Below are 19379 nucleotides of genomic sequence, written 5' to 3' on the forward strand. Positions count from 1 at the left end.
AATGTATTTTTGGTTGCCCTAGAAACCAGCGTTCTCATAGAATATGACAATGGGAAATGTAGTTGTCGGTCTACTGAACCTCGTTGGAATACGTTCTAATTATATGGTTAAATCACAGCTCATATGACATTTATTTGAACTGACAGCTTTTGGGAGAATTAAAAAACACACCATCCTAATTTGTAAATAAACTCAAACTGTTTTCAACTAAACCAATTATATTAGACTTAGTACAAGTTAGTACATAGTACAATTGTTGCTTTGATCAACTTTCAGGATATACTACAATAAAAAAACGATACATTAGCCTAAAATAAACATGCACAATGTAGATCTACAAAAATGACTGTTAGGCTTATAGATAATCATGGTCCAACAGCATACATTTCACCTGCCGCTTTAACTCTTGGTTTTGTTTCACTAGTTGCTCTGTTGGGCAGTGGCTATTTCTGTCCATATATGCACTATGCATGTAGCTGCGAACTAACTTTGTGGTCCCCATGCCGACAGACAGCTGAAGTTGCCAATCACTCGGTCAGCGCTGCACCCCTAAAACCTGGCCCACCAATCCTGCGGTGATGGAGAGTTTGGGGACAAAAATAGCCTCAGTGGTGTGTGTGGCTTGGGTGTGCTCTACTATTAGGGGAGGCAGGCTTTATTTTTACTAACCTACGTTAGTACCTCATTCTACAGAACACGTTGTAACAAAATGGTTATAAAAGTATTTCTAGCTTCTTCATCAGGATCGACAGCGGTAAGCATTTACCCGAGTCTTTGTTTTTAAATGCTATTAACTTCGTGGCCGGTTTACCACGACTATTGTTCAGCTCTTAATTCATGCGTTTATGTGACTGGCAAACAGATTCAAATCGCTTGAAGTTATTATAGGCCTAGGCAATTTAGCGGTTTGTCAACTTTTAGTACCGTTATTTGCGTCTAACTTCTCATTTGAGGAGCACTAGGACTACCCGAGTTCCATATATATCTCTACGGTCGCTGAGATCATATTCCTAACCTGCAACAGCAATCTGTTGAAGATTAATCACCATGCACTCACTTGCAGAACCTTCTGGAATATATTTGGATTACCTCAAACCTAATCTACAATATCAAAGGAAATGTACACTACATGACCAAAAGTGTGTGGACACCTGGTTGTCGAACATCTCATTCCAAAATCATGGGCATTAACATAGCGTTGGTCCCCCCTTTGTTTCTATAACAGCCTCCCCTCTTCTGGGAAGGCTTTCCACTAGATGTTGGAACATTGCAACTGGGACTTGCTTCCATTCAGCCACAAGAGCATTAGTGAGGGGTCTGTGCAGGCCAGTCAAGTTCTTCTGCACGGATTTCGACAAACCTTTTCTGTATGGACCTTGCTTTGTGCACGAGGGTATTGTCATGCTAAAACAGGACTGGGCCTTCCTCAAACTGTTACCACAAAATTGGAAGCACAGAATCATCCAGAATGTCATTGTATGGTGTAGCGTTACGATTTCCCTTCACTGGAACTAAGGAGCCTAGCCCGAACCATGAAACACAGCCCCAGACCATTATTCCTCCGCCATCAAACGTTACAGTTGGCACTATGCATTGGGGCGTAGCGTTCTCCTGGCAGCTGCCAAACCCAGATTCATCCCTAGGACTGTCAGATGGTGAAGCGTAATTCATCACTCCATAGAACGTGTTCCCAAGTCCAATGGCGGCGAGCTTTACACCACTCCAGCCGATGCTTGACATTGCACATGATGATCTTAGGCTTGTGTGCAGCTGCTCAGCCACGGAAACCCATTTTAATGAAGTTCCCGACTAAACAGTTATTGTGCTGACGCTGCTTGCAGAGACAGTTTGGAACTCGGTAGTGAGTGTTGCAACCGAGGACAGGCCATTTTTGTGGCCTACCACTTCGCTGCAGAGCCCTTGTTGCTCCTAAATGTTTCCACTTCACAATGACAGCACTTACAGTAAACCTGGGCAGCTCTATCACGGCAGAAATTTGACAAACTAACTTGTTGGAAAGGTGGCATCCTATGACGGTGACACATTGGAGGTCACTGAGCTCTTCAGTAAGGCCATTCTACTGCTAATGTTTGTCTATGGTGATTGCATGGCGGTGTGCTCGATTTTATACACCTGTCAACAACAGGTGTGGCTAAAATGGCCAAATTCACTAATTTGAAGGGGGTGTACACATACTTTTGTATACAGTTGAAGTCGGACGTTTACATACAGCATAGCCAAGGTCATTTAAACTCAGTTTTGCACAATACCTTACTTTTAATCCAAGTAAAAATTCCCTGTCTTCGGTCAGTTAGGGTCACCTCCTCTTTATTTTAAGATGTGAAATATCAGAATAATAGTAGAGAGTATGATTTGTTTCAGCTTTTATTTCATCACATTCTCAGTGGGTCAGAAGTTTACATACACTCAATTAGTATTTGGTAGCATTGCCTTTAAATTGTTTAACTTAGGTCAAATGTTTCGGGTAGCCTTCCACAAGCTTCCCACAATAAGTTGGGTGAATTCCAGTCCATTCCTCCTGACAGAGCTGGTGTAACTGAGTCAGGTTTGTAGGCCTCCTTGCTCGCACCCACTTTTTCAGTTCTGCCCCCAAAATGTCTATAGCATTGAGGTCAGGGCTTTGTGATGGCCACTCCAATACCATTACTTTGTTGTCCTTAAGCCATTTTGCCACAACTTTGGAAGTATGCTTGGGGTCATTGTCCATTGGAACTTTGGAAGACCCATTTGCGACCAAGCTTTAACTTCCTGACTGATGTCTTGAGATGTTGCTTCAATATATCCACATAATTTTCCTCCCTCATAATGCCATCTATTTTGTGAAGTCCACCAGTCCCTCCTGCCGCAAAGCACCCCCACAACATGATGTTGCCACCCCCGTGCTTCACAGTTGGGATGGTGTTCTTCGGCTTGCAAGCTTCCCCCTTTTTCCTCCAAACATAACGATGGTCATTATGGCCAAACAGTTCCATTTTTGTTTCATCAGACCAGAGGACATTTCTCCAAAAAGTACAATCTTTGTCCTCATGTGCAGTTGCAAACTGTAGTCTGGCTTTTTATGGTGGTTGTGGAGCAGTGGCCTCTTCCTTGCTGAGTGGCCTTTCAGGTTATGTCAATATAGGACTCGTTTTACTGTGGATATAGATACTTTTGTACCTGTTTCCTCCAGCTTCTTCACAAGGTCCTTTGCTGTTGTTCTGGTATTGATTTGCACTTTTTGCACCAAAGTACGTTCATCTCTAGAAGACAGAACGCACCTCCTTCCTGAGCGGTATGGCGGTTGCATGGTCCCATGGTGTTTATACTTGCGTACTATGGTTTGTACAGATGAACGTGGTATTTTCAGGCATTTGGAAATTGCTCCCAAGGATGAACCAGACTTATGGTCTACAATTTTTTTTCTGAGGTCTTGGCTGAGTTCTTTTGATTTTCCCATGATGTCAAGCAAAGAGGCATGAGTTTGAAGGTAGGCCTTGAAATACATCCACAGGTACACCTCCAATAGGCTAATTGATATAATTTGAGTCAATCAGAAGCTTCTAAAGCCATAACATAATTTTCTGGAATTTTCCAAGCTGTTTAAAGGCACAGTCAACTTAGTGTATGTAAACTTCTGACCCACTGGAATTGTGATACAGTGAAATAATCTGTCTGTAAACAATTGTTGGGAAAATGACGTGTCATGCGCAAAGTAGATGTCCTAACCGACTTGCCGAAACTATAGTTCGCTAACAATACATTTGTGGAGTGGTTGAAAAACAAGTTTTAATGACTCCAACCTCCAAACTTCCGTCGTCAACTGCATATAGTGTATGATATGGGAATAGATTCTTTGTCAAACTATAAAACAAAAAGTTAAAAGCTTTCATTAATGTATTAGCCTTCTACTCTGCTCTCCCCAACCTAGTGATGAAGATGAAGCCTATCTATACTGTGTTTGTTGTCTGTCTGTACACCTGTGTGATGGTCCAGATCAAAAAGAAGCAACAGGATGTGCTTGGGTTCCTGGAGGCCCTGAAAGTGGACTACGCTCCATTGGACATTGCCTGCAATGAGGACAACCGCATGTGGATGAGGGAAAATGTCCCTGTGGAGAAAAAGCCCACCAACGGGATCCCTCTACCCCCTCAGATCTTCAACGAAGAGAGCTACTGTGGGGTGAGCATAACAAGATAATATAGAAGGTGTGGTGACCAATAAGCCTACTCCCTACTGAATGGTTCAGGTAAAGGTGGGGAGAAGTGTCCATTCAAATGCTGAGAGAACGATTGGAGAATAAACAGAAATGTCTAATTTGCCTTTTACCATAGGACTACGAGACATTCTTTGACGCTAAAGAAGACAATGCGGTATATGCCTTCCTGGGTCTGCCACCTCCTCCAGGTTCCAAGGTTGGAATTCAACTTTCACTTAATTTTCTAAAATATAAATTGTGTTTATATAGCTTTTTAGCTATAGAATTCAACCACAAAATGTGTTTTCCACTCCAGGGATTTTATAATGCAAATAAACTCGCCCCAATATTGTTGCTGTCAGAGACAGGCTGTTTTAATGTTTGTTTAGCTGAAATGCTCAGGCATGTATTGTCCTCCTAATTTGTTTTCGCTCAGGTTGAGACGTGCCTGAGTGCACACCACATAACATATTTCTTTGGAGGGCAAATAGGAGTTAGTGAGGTTAATTGTGTGAGAGGGATACGATGTGACATGTAGGCTAACGTAGTTGAGCCTGTTGCAAATTTGTTAAACAACCTGCCAATTTTCCTTGGTGCAGGAAGCGAAAGAGGCATATCTCCTTGAAAATGGGCCTGTTGAGAATGGAACCATTGTAAATGGAACTGATGATGCTGAGGATGAAGAGAACCTTGAAGCTGAGGAGGAGAACATTGATGATGACACACTAGTAATGTCTTTCTCTTATCCCTCAGTCCCTGTCTCACCTTTACCATTTCTCCCTTGGTTTCCATCCCATCCAGCATAACCTTAACCATTTCTCTCCTGGTTTCCTCCCATCCAGCATAACCTTAACCATTTCTCCCCTGGTTTCCTCCCATCCAGCATAACCTTAACCATTTATCCCCTGGTTTCCTCCCATCCAGCATAACCTTAACCATTTCTGCCCTGGTTTCCTCCCATCCAGCATAACCTTAACCATTTATCCCCTGGTTTCCTCCCATCCAGCATAACCATAACCATTTCTCCCCTGGTTTCCTCCCATCCAGCATAACCTTAACCATTTCTCCCCTGGTTTCCTCCCATCCAGCATAACCTTAACCATTTCTCCCCTGGTTTCGTCCCATCCAGCATAACCTTAACCATTTATCCCCTGGTTTCCTCCCATCCAGCATAACCTTAACCATTTCTCCCCTGGTTTCCTCCCATCCAGCATAACCTTAACCATTTCTCCAGTTAACTCCTGTTGGATTCATTTTCCAGTTACCCAGTTAAATCTTGTTGGTTTAATTTTCCATGGATGATTACCAAGTTTTAGTTTGATTTAACTAGGCAAGCCAGTTAAGAACAAATTCTTATTTACAATGACGGCCTACAATGACGGCCATTTCTCAGTTTTTATAGTGTTTCATTGTGTTTATATTGCATCTGTAGTTTTTGCAAAGCATATAAAGTATTTATAATAATTCTATGATATTATATAGGATTTATACTCAATAGAAAGCAGATGATTGGGAATCAGTTATTTTTTTTTCTAATTCATTATTTGTATAATAGGACTATTCTTATAGAAGAACATGCCGATGCTGTTGTAAAAAATTATCTGAACATTTATACGTAGATATATTAAGAAAAATCTTAAACTTCTCAACTCACTTTGGGATGCTGCCAAACCGTAGAGATTGACCTGGTGCATGAGCATCACAGAGAAATTATTTGTATATTTTTTCCAAAAAGGTGGCAAGGGACAGCAGAGAAATTATTGCCCAGCTGAACCTGTGATCGTCTTATAACAAATCCCACAGGCTTTTAGAGGATGCTGTTTCGAGAAGGGTGCAAATTGAGTTAATTTTACTGGACCAGCTTCATGGTTATTTCTGGGAAAAGAGTTCAGACGCCCTCTGTTTTCGCTGCTCTCCAGAGTACCAGGCTGGTTTATTTTCCATTTAAGTTGCAATGTTGGAATGACAGTTTTTTTTATTGATACTGTTGACTGGACTCCTGTCCTGTTGGCTGGCTCCCGGCAGTGTGATAATATGCAGTCTTTTTCGCTACTGCATACATCATTGAAAACCTCTAATTTATCTCCGCAGCACCACTATGCTGCTATTCATCACCTTGCAACCATATGTAATTGCCCTTAATTTATTCATGCATTTTCCTTTACTCAGAGGAGCTGCTGATGCTGAGGCCTTACTCTGTGATGTCTTTGAAAATGTGACTCCAGCAGTAGGGCTGCCCCCCTCCTGGTGTTTGATGTGTGCCCATGACAGCTGCTGTGTCATTATTATTCTAACACATCGTTTTTTCCCCCTTGATGGCACATTGTTGTTTTCACTCTAGAAAAGAGAGGTTCCAATGGAGGAGTGCAATGGAGATGAACACACAGAGGAGGTGGAAGCAGAGGTGGGAGGAGAAACAGGAGAGGAAGCAGCAGAAGAGAAGGTGGCAGAGGAAAAGGAGGCAGTCGAAGACACAGAGGAATCCTTAGAGAACACTGTAATTGGCTCCCAGAATCCCATGCTGTGTCCTCCCGTGATGTCTCCTCTCTCCATCTCTTTAACGTTGTCTTTTTCTCGACCTCAGGGTTTTGTTTCCCTCAAGCTGCTGTTATTCTCATCTCCTCCTCAACTCTGGACCATACTAACCCACCTGTATTCTGTTATATTGACTGTCCCATAACTGTTTCAATTGACTGTTCTATAACTGTTTCTATTGACTGTTGACTGTTCTGTTTGTTCCTTAGATCTGTTGGATGTTCAACCACTTCTCTGTTCTGTAGCAGTTAACTGTAATGGCATCTCAATGACTACATAATCCTTGGTCTTGATTTTCTTTGATATGTACTATGTCCTTTGTTCCGCTGTCCATCCATGTCTAGGTGTGTATGTGTCGTTCCGCTGTCCATCCATGTCTAGGTGTGTATGTGTCGTTCCGCTGTCCATCCATGTCTAGGTGTGTATGTGTCGTTCCGCTGTCCATCCATGTCTAGGTGTGTATGTGTCGTTCCGCTGTCCATCCATGTCTAGGTGTGTATGTGTCGTTCCGCTGTCCATCCATGTCAAGGTGTGTATGTGTCGTTCCGCTGTCCATCCATGTCTAGGTGTGTATGTGTCGTTCCGCTGTCCATCCATGTCAAGGTGTGTATGTGTCGTTCCGCTGTCCATCCATGTCAAGGTGTGTATGTGTCGTTCCGCTGTCCATCCATGTCTAGGTGTGTATGTGTCGTTCCGCTGTCCATCCATGTCTAGGTGTGTATGTGTCGTTCCGCTGTCCATCCATGTCTAGGTGTGTATGTGTCGTTCCGCTGTCCATCCATGTCTAGGTGTGTATGTGTCGTTCCGCTGTCCATCCATGTCTAGGTGTGTATGTGTCGTTCCGCTGTCCATCCATGTCTAGGTGTGTATGTGTCGTTCCGCTGTCCATCCATGTCAAGGTGTGTATGTGTCGTTCCGCTGTCCATCCATGTCTAGGTGTGTATGTGTCGTTCCGCTGTCCATCCATGTCAAGGTGTGTATGTGTCGTTCCGCTGTCCATCCATGTCAAGGTGTGTATGTGTCGTTCCGCTGTCCATCCATGTCTAGGTGTGTATGTGTCGTTCCGCTGTCCATCCATGTCTAGGTGTGTATGTGTCGTTCCGCTGTCCATCCATGTCTAGGTGTGTATGTGTCGTTCCGCTGTCCATCCATGTCTAGGTGTGTATGTGTCGTTCCGCTGTCCATCCATGTCTAGGTGTGTATGTGTCGTTCCGCTGTCCATCCATGTCTAGGTGTGTATGTGTCGTTCCGCTGTCCATCCATGTCTAGGTGTGTATGTGTCGTTCCGCTGTCCATCCATGTCTAGGTGTGTATGTGTCGTTCCTCTGTCCATCCATGTCTAGGTGTGTATGTGTCGTTCCGCTGTCCATCCATGTCTAGGTGTGTATGTGTCGTTCCGCTGTCCATCCATGTCTAGGTGTGTATGTGTCGTTCCGCTGTCCATCCATGTCTAGGTGTGTATGTGTCGTTCCGCTGTCCATCCATGTCAAGGTGTGTATGTGTCGTTCCGCTGTCCATCCATGTCTAGGTGTGTATGTGTCGTTCCGCTGTCCATCCATGTCTAGGTGTGTATGTGTCGTTCCGCTGTCCATCCATGTCAAGGTGTGTATGTGTCGTTCCGCTGTCCATCCATGTCTAGGTGTGTATGTGTCGTTCCGCTGTCCATCCATGTCAAGGTGTGTATGTGTCGTTCCGCTGTCCATCCATGTCAAGGTGTGTATGTGTCGTTCCGCTGTCCATCCATGTCTAGGTGTGTATGTGTCGTTCCGCTGTCCATCCATGTCTAGGTGTGTATGTGTCGTTCCGCTGTCCATCCATGTCTAGGTGTGTATGTGTCGTTCCGCTGTCCATCCATGTCTAGGTGTGTATGTGTCGTTCCGCTGTCCATCCATGTCTAGGTGTGTATGTGTCGTTCCGCTGTCCATCCATGTCTAGGTGTGTATGTGTCGTTCCGCTGTCCATCCATGTCTAGGTGTGTATGTGTCGTTCCGCTGTCCATCCATGTCTAGGTGTGTATGTGTCGTTCCTCTGTCCATCCATGTCTAGGTGTGTATGTGTCGTTCCGCTGTCCATCCATGTCTAGGTGTGTATGTGTCGTTCCGCTGTCCATCCATGTCTAGGTGTGTATGTGTCGTTCCGCTGTCCATCCATGTCTAGGTGTGTATGTGTCGTTCCGCTGTCCATCCATGTCTAGGTGTGTATGTGTCGTTCCGCTGTCCATCCATGTCTAGGTGTGTATGTGTCGTTCCGCTGTCCATCCATGTCTAGGTGTGTATGTGTCGTTCCGCTGTCCATCCATGTCTAGGTGTGTATGTGTCGTTCCGCTGTCCATCCATGTCTAGGTGTGTATGTGTCGTTCCGCTGTCCATCCATGTCTAGGTGTGTATGTGTCGTTCCGCTGTCCATCCATGTCTAGGTGTGTATGTGTCGTTCCGCTGTCCATCCATGTCTAGGTGTGTATGTGTCGTTCCGCTGTCCATCCATGTCTAGGTGTGTATGTGTCGTTCCGCTGTCCATCCATGTCTAGGTGTGTATGTGTCGTTCCTCTGTCCATCCATGTCTAGTTGTGTATGTGTCGTTCCGCTGTCCATCCATGTCTAGGTGTGTATGTGTCGTTCCGCTGTCCATCCATGTCTAGGTGTGTGTGTTGGTGGGGGTCCTCTGGAAATCCCACCATGTTGTTCAATGTGCGTGATCTGTTCAAGTTGCATGACCTCCAATGTAGAAGTGTCTCATTCATGTTTGAGGAGAGGTTCTCTATTTCCTATATGCCTCCTTGAGGTCATGCTATCATTCTAATAATCCTGATACACAATCTTTTCTACTTTCTCCTTTTTCTGCCAGAAGGCCCCCGTGAAGGAGGAAGAAGCCCAGGTAAATTGTTCTTACATTTCTGAAAAGTATTGAAATCAAATAGACATTTGGGAGTCATGTCTCAGTCTCACTGTTTGTCTTATTCTTATTCTAAACAGGAGGAAGCAGAGGATGAAGAGGCTAAGGTAACAGGCGACACTGTGTCCGCCGGAGTAATTCCTGATATGAATGGCATTGTCAGTAATAACAACAGCCACTGCTCGCTGCATTGTGCCATCTGCCTCGCTATAAGAAACGATCTTAGCCTGGATCTCATAGACCTGACACACGGTTCCATACTACATTGTGCCTTTATTGAGCACTCTAATATCCTGGAATGAAGTCAATTATTAACTTGTAGATATTTTAGTCATCCAACTATTCTAAACAAAGCATATACATGTACGTCTAAAAGGGACATACAGATCTTAGGTCTATGTTTTCCTGGCCATAGTCACTGATTATCAGTACTATGAAGTTTCTCTTCCAATGCCCAGGCACAGCTATGTCTGCTAGCCATTGTTTCAAAATATGATTACATCATACATGCTTAATAACATGCTATATACATTTGCAAAGTTTCACAACTCACCAGTAGCTTAATTCATTAATAAATGCTTTTATTGTGACTTGAAAGCTGCCTGACTGATCAGCAAAGGTCACATTGTTTTAATGTCTCATACCACTGTCGTGTTCTGTTGGGCTCAGAAGTGCACAGAAGCTAGCTAATGATGGTATTGAATACAAAATGCTGTGGTACAAACAAACAAACGCAGAGTTAACCCTAGATGTGTTAGTGTTACCCAGGGCACTGTTGTTCATTACAGAGTGAACCACTATCAACTCTTTATTGATAAGATATAAAGTTATAAACTTCTGTTCAACTGAATATATCCATCAGACTTATGTGCAATGTGTCAATAGATATCAAAGCACTTGTGATGTTATTGGAATGTAGTAGTAGTCCATTTGTTAAAATCTCTATTTCTTAGTTACAGTAACCTGGTGAAAGCTAGTGAGTTGATCCGAAGCTAATCATTGCTATTCGTTGTTTTAGGGAGAAGATGATCAGCCGGTTTCTGAGGTAGATCTACTTATTTTTGAATGTTGTTTTTTTACCCCTTTTTCTCCCCAACTTCGTGATATTCAATTGGTAGTTACAGTCTTGTCCCATCGCTGCAACTCCCTAGCGGACTCTGGAGATGCGAAGGTCAATAGCCATGCGTCCTCCAAAACAAGACCCCGCCAAGCTGTACTGCTTCTTGAAACGCTGCTCATTCAACCCGGAAGCCAGCCGCACCAATGTGTCGGAGGAATCACCATACAGCTGGCGACCGAAGCCAGTGTGCATGCACCTTGCCGCCACAAGGAGTCGCTAGAGCGCAATGGGACAAGGTCATCCCAGCCGGCCAAACCCTGCCCTTACCTTGACGACGCTGGGCCAATTATGTGCCGCCTCATGGGTCTCCCGGTCGCGGTCGGATGCAACACAACCCGGGATCGAATCCGGATCTGTAGTGACATTCTCTAGAACTGATCATTGCCTTAGACCACTGCGCCACTCGGGAGGCCGAGGTAGATCTACTTTGAATTGTGTTCCATGTTCTATAGCTGTAGTGTTCAGCCCTTAAATCGAATTCATTATATAATGTTTTCTAAATTTCTGTGCTAAGGGCCTTGGGTGTTCAGTTTTAATGTGTGTTTTTTTTGCATCCTTGTGATTGTGGTCTGTGTCTGATTGTCCTGACTACTAACCTCACATATTCTTCTTTGTTGTAGCTTTTCTTGTGCAGTATTGAATGCTTGAAACCCCTCTTCCTTCGTAATACCATGACTTGCAACTCACTTGCAGACCCACTTTTGTCGTTTTTTGCCCCCTTCTCATTTTCCTCAGGTCTCCTATGGAGGGATTTCTCTATGTTTGGATGCATTTCATCTTAGTCCTTGACACAGTTTTAGAACACTACTGATCTTTTCTATGGCATGCCACCGTAGAGATATAATCATTAGATACCCTAGCATTCAACATTCATACAGTGCCTTCAGAAAGTATTTAGACCCCTTGACTTTTTTCACATTTTGTTACATTACAGCCTTATTTTAAAGTGGATTACATTAAAAAACAAATAAAATCTACACACAATACCCCATAATGGCAAATTGAAAACAGGTTTTTAGAAATGTTTGCGAATGTATTAAAAATAAAACAACTTAAATATCTTATTTACATAAGTATTCACACCCTTTGCTATGAGACTCGAAATTGAGCTCAGGTGCATCCTGTTTCCATTGATCATCCTTGAGATGTTTCTACAACTTGGAGTCCACCTGTGGTAAATTCAATTGATTGGACATAAATTGGAAAGGCACACACCTGTCTAATATATGGTTGCACAGTTGACACTGCATGTCAGAGCAAAAACCAAGCCATGAGGTTGAAGGAATTGTCCGTATAGCACCGAGACAGGATTGTGTCAAGGCACAGATCTGGGGAAGGGTGCAAAAAATGTCTGCAGCATTGAAGGTCCCCAAGAACACAGTGGCCTCCATCATTCTTAAATGGAAGAAGTTTGGAACCACCAAGACTCTTCCTAGAGCTGGTCAACCGGCCAATTGAGCAATCGGGGGAGAAGGGCCTTGGTCAGGGAGGTGACCAAGAACCCAATGGTCACTCTGACAGAGCTCTGGAGTTCCTCTGTGGAGATGGGAGAACCTTCCAGTAGGACAACCATCTCAGCAGCACTCCACCAATCAGGCACCTAAAGACTCTCAGACCATGAGAAACTAGATTCTCTGGTCTGATGAAACCAAGATTAAACTCTTTGGCCTGAATGCCAAGCGTCACATCTGGAGGAAACCTGGCACTATTGCTACGGTGAAGCATGGTGGTGGCAGCATCATGCTGTGGGGGATGTTTTTCAGCGGCAAGGACTGAAAGACTATTCAGGATCGAGACAAAGATGAAAGGAGCAAAGTACAGAGAGATCCTTGATGAAAATTTGCTACAGAGTGCTCCGGACCTCAGACTGGGGCAAAGGTTCACCTTCCAACAGCACAACAACCCTAAGCACAAAGCCAAGACAATGCAAGAGTGGCTTCAGGACAAGTCTGAATGTCCTTGAGTAGCCCAGCCACAGCCCGGACTTGAACCTGATCGAAACATCTCTGGAGAGACCTGAAAATAGCTGTACAGAAACGCTCCCCATCCAACCTGACAGAGCTTGAGAGGATCTGCAGAGAAGAATGGGAGAAACTCCCCAAATACAGGTGTGCCAAGCTTGTAGTGTCATACCCAAGAAGATTCAAGGCTGTAATCGCTGCCAAAGGTACTTCAACAAAGTACTGAGTAAAGGGTTTGAATACTTATGTAAATGTGATATTTCAGTGCTTTGTTTTTTAAAAATAAATTAGCAGGAACCTGTTTTTGCTTTGTCATTGTGAGGGGAAAAAAACATTTCATCCATTTTAGAATAAGGCTGTAACCTAACAAAATGTGACACAAAGTGACCTGAATGCTTTCCGAAGGCGCTGTATTTGTCATTTGTTAAGATAGTTTGATGATTTGATTTTGAAAAATGGCTTGCTCCTTTAGCTGCTACTGTGTCTACATTGAAATATATATTGTGTAAGTAGTTAACACCAGACACAGTAAAAATAAATAAATAAATCCAATAAAGATAATTTAAGTTAACAAAATATTTTAGGGCTCCATGTTGAATCATGCATGAAAAGCTATCTGCAAGAGGGTCTCCTCTGCCAGCAACTCCTTGTACCTTCTCCACACATTGACCTCTCTCACCTTTGCCCTTTTCCCCCATCTCTTGGTTTGCTTTTGCAGGGATAAGAGGATTTGGGGTCGGAGGTAACTGGGCGTCTGCGGCTGTGAATTTCTGTGGTTGTTCCCTTAGTCACGAGCTGTGTGGGTTTGTCTGGCAGAGATCAGAAGGCTTTGTGTTGTAGGACGGAAGAGCTTGTCTTGTGATCTATCTGCCGTTCGTTCCCTCATCAGTAGTCCATGTTCACTCCCTCTGAACCTCTCTTTCTCCCATCTCTCTTAGCCTTCCTCCTCCTCATTTCTTCCCTAGTCCGGTAGCTGCTTCCTTTCTGTCAGCCTGAACTATCCCTGTAGATAAACATTTGAAGACTTTTCCTATCGCGCATGCTTCTGGTGTCACCTCTGACCAGACCATCCACACCACTGACACTCAATCTCATCCTATCTAGGAGGAAGAAGAGCTGCGACAGCTTGAGGTAGATTGATAAGTGTTTTTTTCCAACTACACTCGTCCCCCCTCTACCTCTTCACCATTCTATCAATGCTGCTTTTCTTGATTCCACATCTTGCACAGTTTATTCAGCATTCCTTCAATTTCCTCCTTCACTACTTTTTGTGTAGATGGAACAGACCTTATCTCACCTATGGCATCTGAACAGACTGTATCCCTTCACTTTCTTTAGCCCTCTGTCTTATGTCAGATAATGATATCTCAATCACATAGTTGGATGAGCAACATGGTAACTCTGGTAGCCATCAGAACACAGACCATGATAGAGAAACCCAGCACTGTCATTCATCCTGATTTTAGAATTTCACTCACTCACTCACTCACTTACACAGAGCCTCTCCAACATTCCTTACTGCCTCTGCCTGCCCTCTCTTCTCTTCCACACAAGCTTCACTGCTTTTGCTCTCTCTGCTCTTATTCTTTCTCCCCTTTCTTGCTCTCCTCCACGTCCTCCACCTCCTCCTATACTTTCTTGCTCTCCTCCACCTCCTATAGTTTCTTGCTCTCTTCCACCTCCTATAGTTTCTTGCTCTCTTCCACCTCCTATAGTTTCTTGCTCTCTTCCACCTCCTATAGTTTCTTGCTCTCTTCCACCTCCTATAGTTTCTTGCTCTCTTCCACCTCCTCCTATACTTTCTTGCTCTCTTCCACCTCCTCCTATACTTTCTTGCTCTCTTCCACCTCCTCCTATACTTTCTTGCTCTCTTCCACCTCCTCCTATACTTTCTTGCTCTCTTCCACCTCCTCCTATACTTTCTTGCTCTCTTCCACCTCCTCCTATACTTTCTTGCTCTCTTCCACCTCCTCCTATACTTTCTTGCTCTCTTCCACCTCCTCCTATACTTTCTTGCTCTCTTCCACCTCCTCCTATACTTTCATTGCAGGAGCAAGAAGAGTCAGTCAGTGAGGTTGAAATAGTTTCCTCTGGTTGTAATTTGTGGTGTCTTCTGTGTTATCTTAGATTAGAAAGACCCTCTCTCTGTCTCTCTCTCTGCTGCATGGGTGGTGGTCTCTGTGGTACAGATAACTGACGGTGTGCAGCATGGCAGACACAACATCGCCAACACCGTCATTCGGTTCACTTATGGTAATAATAATGGGACCATTAGGTAACACAGGGTTTTCCTCCCTCTTGTAGTCTCCTTAGTAACATTCGCTTATCTCAAATATAGGCTGTTGTATCTCTTGCGTTTTGTTCCCTCTTTGACATTGAAATGCTCAAAACCCCTCATATCTCCTACCTTAGGAAGAAGAGGCCCCAGAGGTAAGAGGTATATTCTGGCTGTGCTCCAAGCCCATTGCATGGTGTGGCCCCTGATGTGGAGTTAATGGATCTTATGCATGACCCTACTCCTTCATATGTGGATTTAGTGTGGGTTGGTTTGTGAAGAGCTCTCTACCCTCTTATTCTTCAAGGCTGCCAGCATCCCTCCTGTGGTATGCTGTCTTTAATTTCAAGGAAATTATTGAGCTCTCTCTGGACTCTGGTTGTGGTTTTGATGCTGTGTGACTGGGATGAGGTCATTACCCGTTGGTTTACCTGGAGGCTTGAGGATTCTGCAGCATTGTGCCAGTGGATGTTTCATAACAGGTGACATTCATCGTTTGGTGTCCAGATCTGCCTCTGCGCACATGAGTACAAGTCTGACACATAGACATGCTTGTGAATTGGATCTTACAGTGTTGCATAGGGATCCCTAGTGACCTGACCAGAACTCCATGACAACCAGGATGTTTAAATAGCCATTGGCATGGCTTCACTTTGCGAGGAGAGTCTTGAGACTGTGTGGACAGGACAAGCACAGCAGAAGATGAATGGACTGTTTGTTATTGTGCAATGCTCCCCCACAACAAGATCTTGGCAGTGTCAGATACGTTGCACCAAACTACACTGCTTTAAATAATGTGTTACTGTGGACATCATTCGTCAAATCTTGAATACACAGCAAGCACTATATCCACAAGCAAGTTTTCTGTAAAACTTAGTCATTAAAAACAGTGAATGAATTGGTCACAGGACCAATTAATTGCACTTCACCCCCTGTTTTAAGTGTAGCATATAGGGTAAAGGCTTTTTACATTTGTAGAAATGTAGCTAATTGCAACACCATGCTCAACCCAACAGATGCACCTCGGAGTGAATGTGGTCTGATGATTTGTGAAGTATGCAGTGCCTTGCAGTTTCACGTCATATGATACCACCTCATAGAGGGCCTTGCTTAAAGGCCCACACTAATCTTACTACTTCACTAGCAGTTAAGGAAATGGTGCACTATCCCTGTGGCTAACTTGTTCCATTGGCCTAAGTAATGGTGATATTCCTAGTGTCTTCCCAGTCTCATCTCTGCTACCTGTTTTCTTGATGCCTCCCCTGGATGGTTTAACTCCCTTTTAACCCAACTATACACTCTACTTCTTCCTTTTCCCCTATGCTGGACTCATCCCTTCACAAAAAATATATCTTTTTTTCTATGCCAAGGAGGAGGAAGAAGAAGAAGTGACAGAGGAAGCAGAGGTAGTATATCAACCAGCAAACACACGGATGTTCTCACCAGTGTTCTTTGATGCAAAGACAAATTGCCTTATCTGAATGAAATCAGTTTCTCCACTCCTCAGTAATCTTGTTCAACTGTAATCAAGCACAGCTGAGAGAACACTTAACTGAAGAGGAAAGCTTTGTTCTGGCTGCTCTCTTTATTAAACTAGCACTATAAGATGAGTCATCTGTGCTCTTTTTTAAAAATAAACTAATATGGATTTAAACTACGGTCTGCTCTTATATTCTTATATTGATAGGACTGAGTGGGAAATCTTGGTTCTCCTCTCTTCTGTTGTCTTGCTTTACTTTGTCATCAACGTTGCCATTACTCAGTTTTATTTTCTCAGCAGGAAGAAGAGGATGAGTAGTTACAGCCAAGAAAGGTTTAGGATGTGATTTACTACTGCCCAGGTAAAATACACTACTCTATTACTTAATCAGAATTCTATTCTCTGCCACTGAGTGGCAGTATTAGAGCATTTAATTTGCCATGAACTGATGGCTGCATCGTAAAACTCGGAAACATGTCTTCTTGTTACTAAATATCTTTCTAGAGTCTTTTAAAAATAAAACTATTCAGTACATGTATTACTTTGTGCCTTTTTGACCCCTTTATCAAATGTCTCCTCATACTGGCATTATTAAACCATTGTATTGTTTAGTGCCCTACATGTACCCAGATTACAGATACAAATCCTAAAAAACACATAGCCCAACCAGTGTAAAGTGAGGATATAATCCCTGTATTTAATGTACACTGTGTTGCTGTTCTGTATTGGTAGCTGTGTGTTTTCAAGTGTTTTATCAGAGAAGCTAGAGAGAACAGAGCATTGGGCTATTTAACAGGGACTGTCACCAGTCTCTTTACACCGAAAGCTTCAGTGAGCACAAAATGCCTGAAGGATCAAGTGAACAGCCATATAAAACGATATCTCATGAATTGTCTTTTATTTTCCTGTGGCAGTGATGATGATGATAATAATAATCGTAATCTTCAAAGCTGCACTCATCGCCCCTCTCCAGTAGTGTAGAAAAAGGCTCTGCTCGCTGCAGGATATATTTGGGTTGAGGAGAGGGAACAGCCTGAGACTTTGATCGGATGGCACAGCCCTCCCAAATAAAAAAAGCTAACCTGTCACGCCCAGTTAGAGAAAGCAGCTAAGTGAGCTACTGAAGGGCCTCGAGAGGGACTGGCACTCAGGATGGCATGGGCAGTTTGGGCACAGTGGTGACTAGAAGCTTAGGACCCACAGCCACTAGCAGAGGCGCATTGGTGACTTTTTTTTGTCTTCCAGCCTAGAGAGACCCCTTGTTCCGGCCCTTCCTGACCCCTCTGATCCCTCAGACCGTCCCCCACCGGACTACCCACATTGCCCCCAACTGCTCACTGGGAACACACATGTCCCCCTGCTGGAACCTGCTGGCTGAAACCTGCCAATCACACACTGTCTGTACGGCCCACCCATACTCCAGAGATAACCCCCTGTTTTACCAGATGTTTATATTGCATTCAGTGTGTAGCTCAATTAAATAGTGTTATCAGTTTGTAGTTTTTAGCAGCTTTTCTAATTGTACATACACAGTCATATGTTAAGCATTTAAATATTTCAGACATACTTCTCATGTTTCAAATTGAAAAGGTTAGTTTTATACCACAGTTTGTATAGGATGATGAGCATCTTACCACCAACACCTTAGCAGTCAATGACCGACAGCTTTAACCCTGTGAGTATCTGAGTGAAGATCACTCTACTGTGAACTGCAACCAGTGAATGGACTCTCGGACTGAAACCGATCTATCAATGCAGTGCCTCTCACTCGATGCCGGCAAAGACGTTAGATCTATATGTGTGAATGCAACCCAGTGACTCTCAATGCCTCAGTCCAACATGAGAAAGACCCTCATGTAGGGTTTCCACTAGCTTCCATAGCCACAAAGTCAGATTCCACAGCCACAAAGTCACATATGACAAAAAGAATAGCCTTTTGGTCTTTAATGTTAGGGTGAAGGATAAGGTTAGCAGTGTGATTAGGGTTAGGTTTAAAATAAAATGTTAAGAAATTGTAGAAATGGGCGGGGTTTAGCCATAATTATGACTTTGTGGCTATGGATACTAGTGACGACCCTCATTGTAGCGTGCCTTATGACAGCTACTGGACACCATTCACTGAACATTACTGTTAGCTGATTTACTCTGCAGTTTGTTGAATGTAAAAAGATGTGGATGACTAAGAGATCCTCCCAAGATGTAAGAGAGGTGAAATGCCAATAAAGTTACATGGCCTATTATGTTCTATTTTCAATTCATTGGGTTTTGTTTATAGATCAGTGTGCAATTTTAGGGTTGGGCAGAGCAAGGTCAAGTCAACAGGATGTAGCTCAGTGTAAAGCCTTTCTCTGGGGGACTCCAGAAAGAGGTTACTGAGGAGGGTATTGCACAGTGAAAATATATAGGTGAAAAAGTACATTTATGTGTACATTTTGATAGAGTATTATTAGTTTTGAGAATTTGTCATGAAATGTGATATTTGGTGCTCTCCTTTGAAAACATAACTATATTGAAAGATATATGCATTTGAATGAAAGAGACCTGAGAAATCAATATTGTCTGTGGTCTCTCCCTTGGAACACAGCATACTTTTGGTCGGTTGGCATTACAGTGATCAATGCTGTCCCTCTAAATTCACACACAGGTCATCATGTCTGTCCAGACCCATTCTCCTGGAGAGGGAGGGGAGCTGCCATGAAGCCCCTGTAGACTGGGGGAATTTCAATGGCATTGTTCTCTCTGGGACTGTGGGAGTGAATCATGATGTACAGTTTAAGTCAAAAATTTACATACACCTTGGCCAAATACATTTAAACTCAGTTTTTCACACTTCCTGACATTTAATCCTAGTAAAAATTATCTGTTTTAGGTAAGTTAGGAGCACCACTTTATTTTAAGAATGTGAAATGTCAGAATAATAG

At 43.4% G+C, this 19379-nt stretch overlaps 1 protein-coding gene across 50 annotated transcripts; it reads left to right on the forward strand.

The window, feature by feature from the left end:
- The first annotated feature begins 605 nt into the window (after positions 1-605).
- LOC109909183 (SH3 domain-binding glutamic acid-rich-like protein) lies at positions 606-18703 on the forward strand. Of its 50 annotated transcripts, none has more exons than XM_031795613.1 (13): positions 606-754; positions 3994-4179; positions 4332-4412; positions 4795-4923; positions 6537-6692; positions 9575-9604; positions 9703-9729; positions 10641-10667; positions 13808-13834; positions 15116-15133; positions 16349-16384; positions 16756-16819; positions 17704-18703. In XM_031795613.1, exons 1-12 carry the CDS (start codon positions 710-712, stop codon positions 16774-16776), a joined length of 783 nt encoding a protein of 260 aa, XP_031651473.1. In that variant the 5' UTR covers positions 606-709; the 3' UTR covers positions 16777-16819; positions 17704-18703. The 50 variants fall into 50 exon arrangements, with proteins under 50 accessions (XP_031651473.1, XP_031651474.1, XP_031651492.1 ...); XM_031795614.1 differs by having other exon boundaries at positions 16759-16819; XM_031795632.1 differs by lacking the exon at positions 4795-4923 and adding an exon at positions 14893-14956.
- The last annotated feature ends 676 nt before the right edge of the window (positions 18704-19379 follow it).

This window comes from Oncorhynchus kisutch, linkage group LG18 (assembly GCF_002021735.2).
Source record: "Oncorhynchus kisutch isolate 150728-3 linkage group LG18, Okis_V2, whole genome shotgun sequence".
NCBI classification, from domain to species: domain Eukaryota; kingdom Metazoa; phylum Chordata; class Actinopteri; order Salmoniformes; family Salmonidae; genus Oncorhynchus; species Oncorhynchus kisutch.

Excerpts from the sequence above, each read along its gene's own strand:
- LOC109909183 (XM_031795613.1), top strand. The coding sequence starts at position 710 with ATGGTTATAAAAGTATTTCTAGCTTCTTCATCAGGATCGACAGCG. Across the intron at positions 9,605-9,702 it reads TGAAGGAGGAAGAAGCCCAG|GAGGAAGCAGAGGATGAAGA; the intron begins GTAAATTGTTCT and ends TATTCTAAACAG. Across the intron at positions 16,385-16,755 it reads AAGTGACAGAGGAAGCAGAG|CAGGAAGAAGAGGATGAGTA; the intron begins GTAGTATATCAA and ends TTATTTTCTCAG.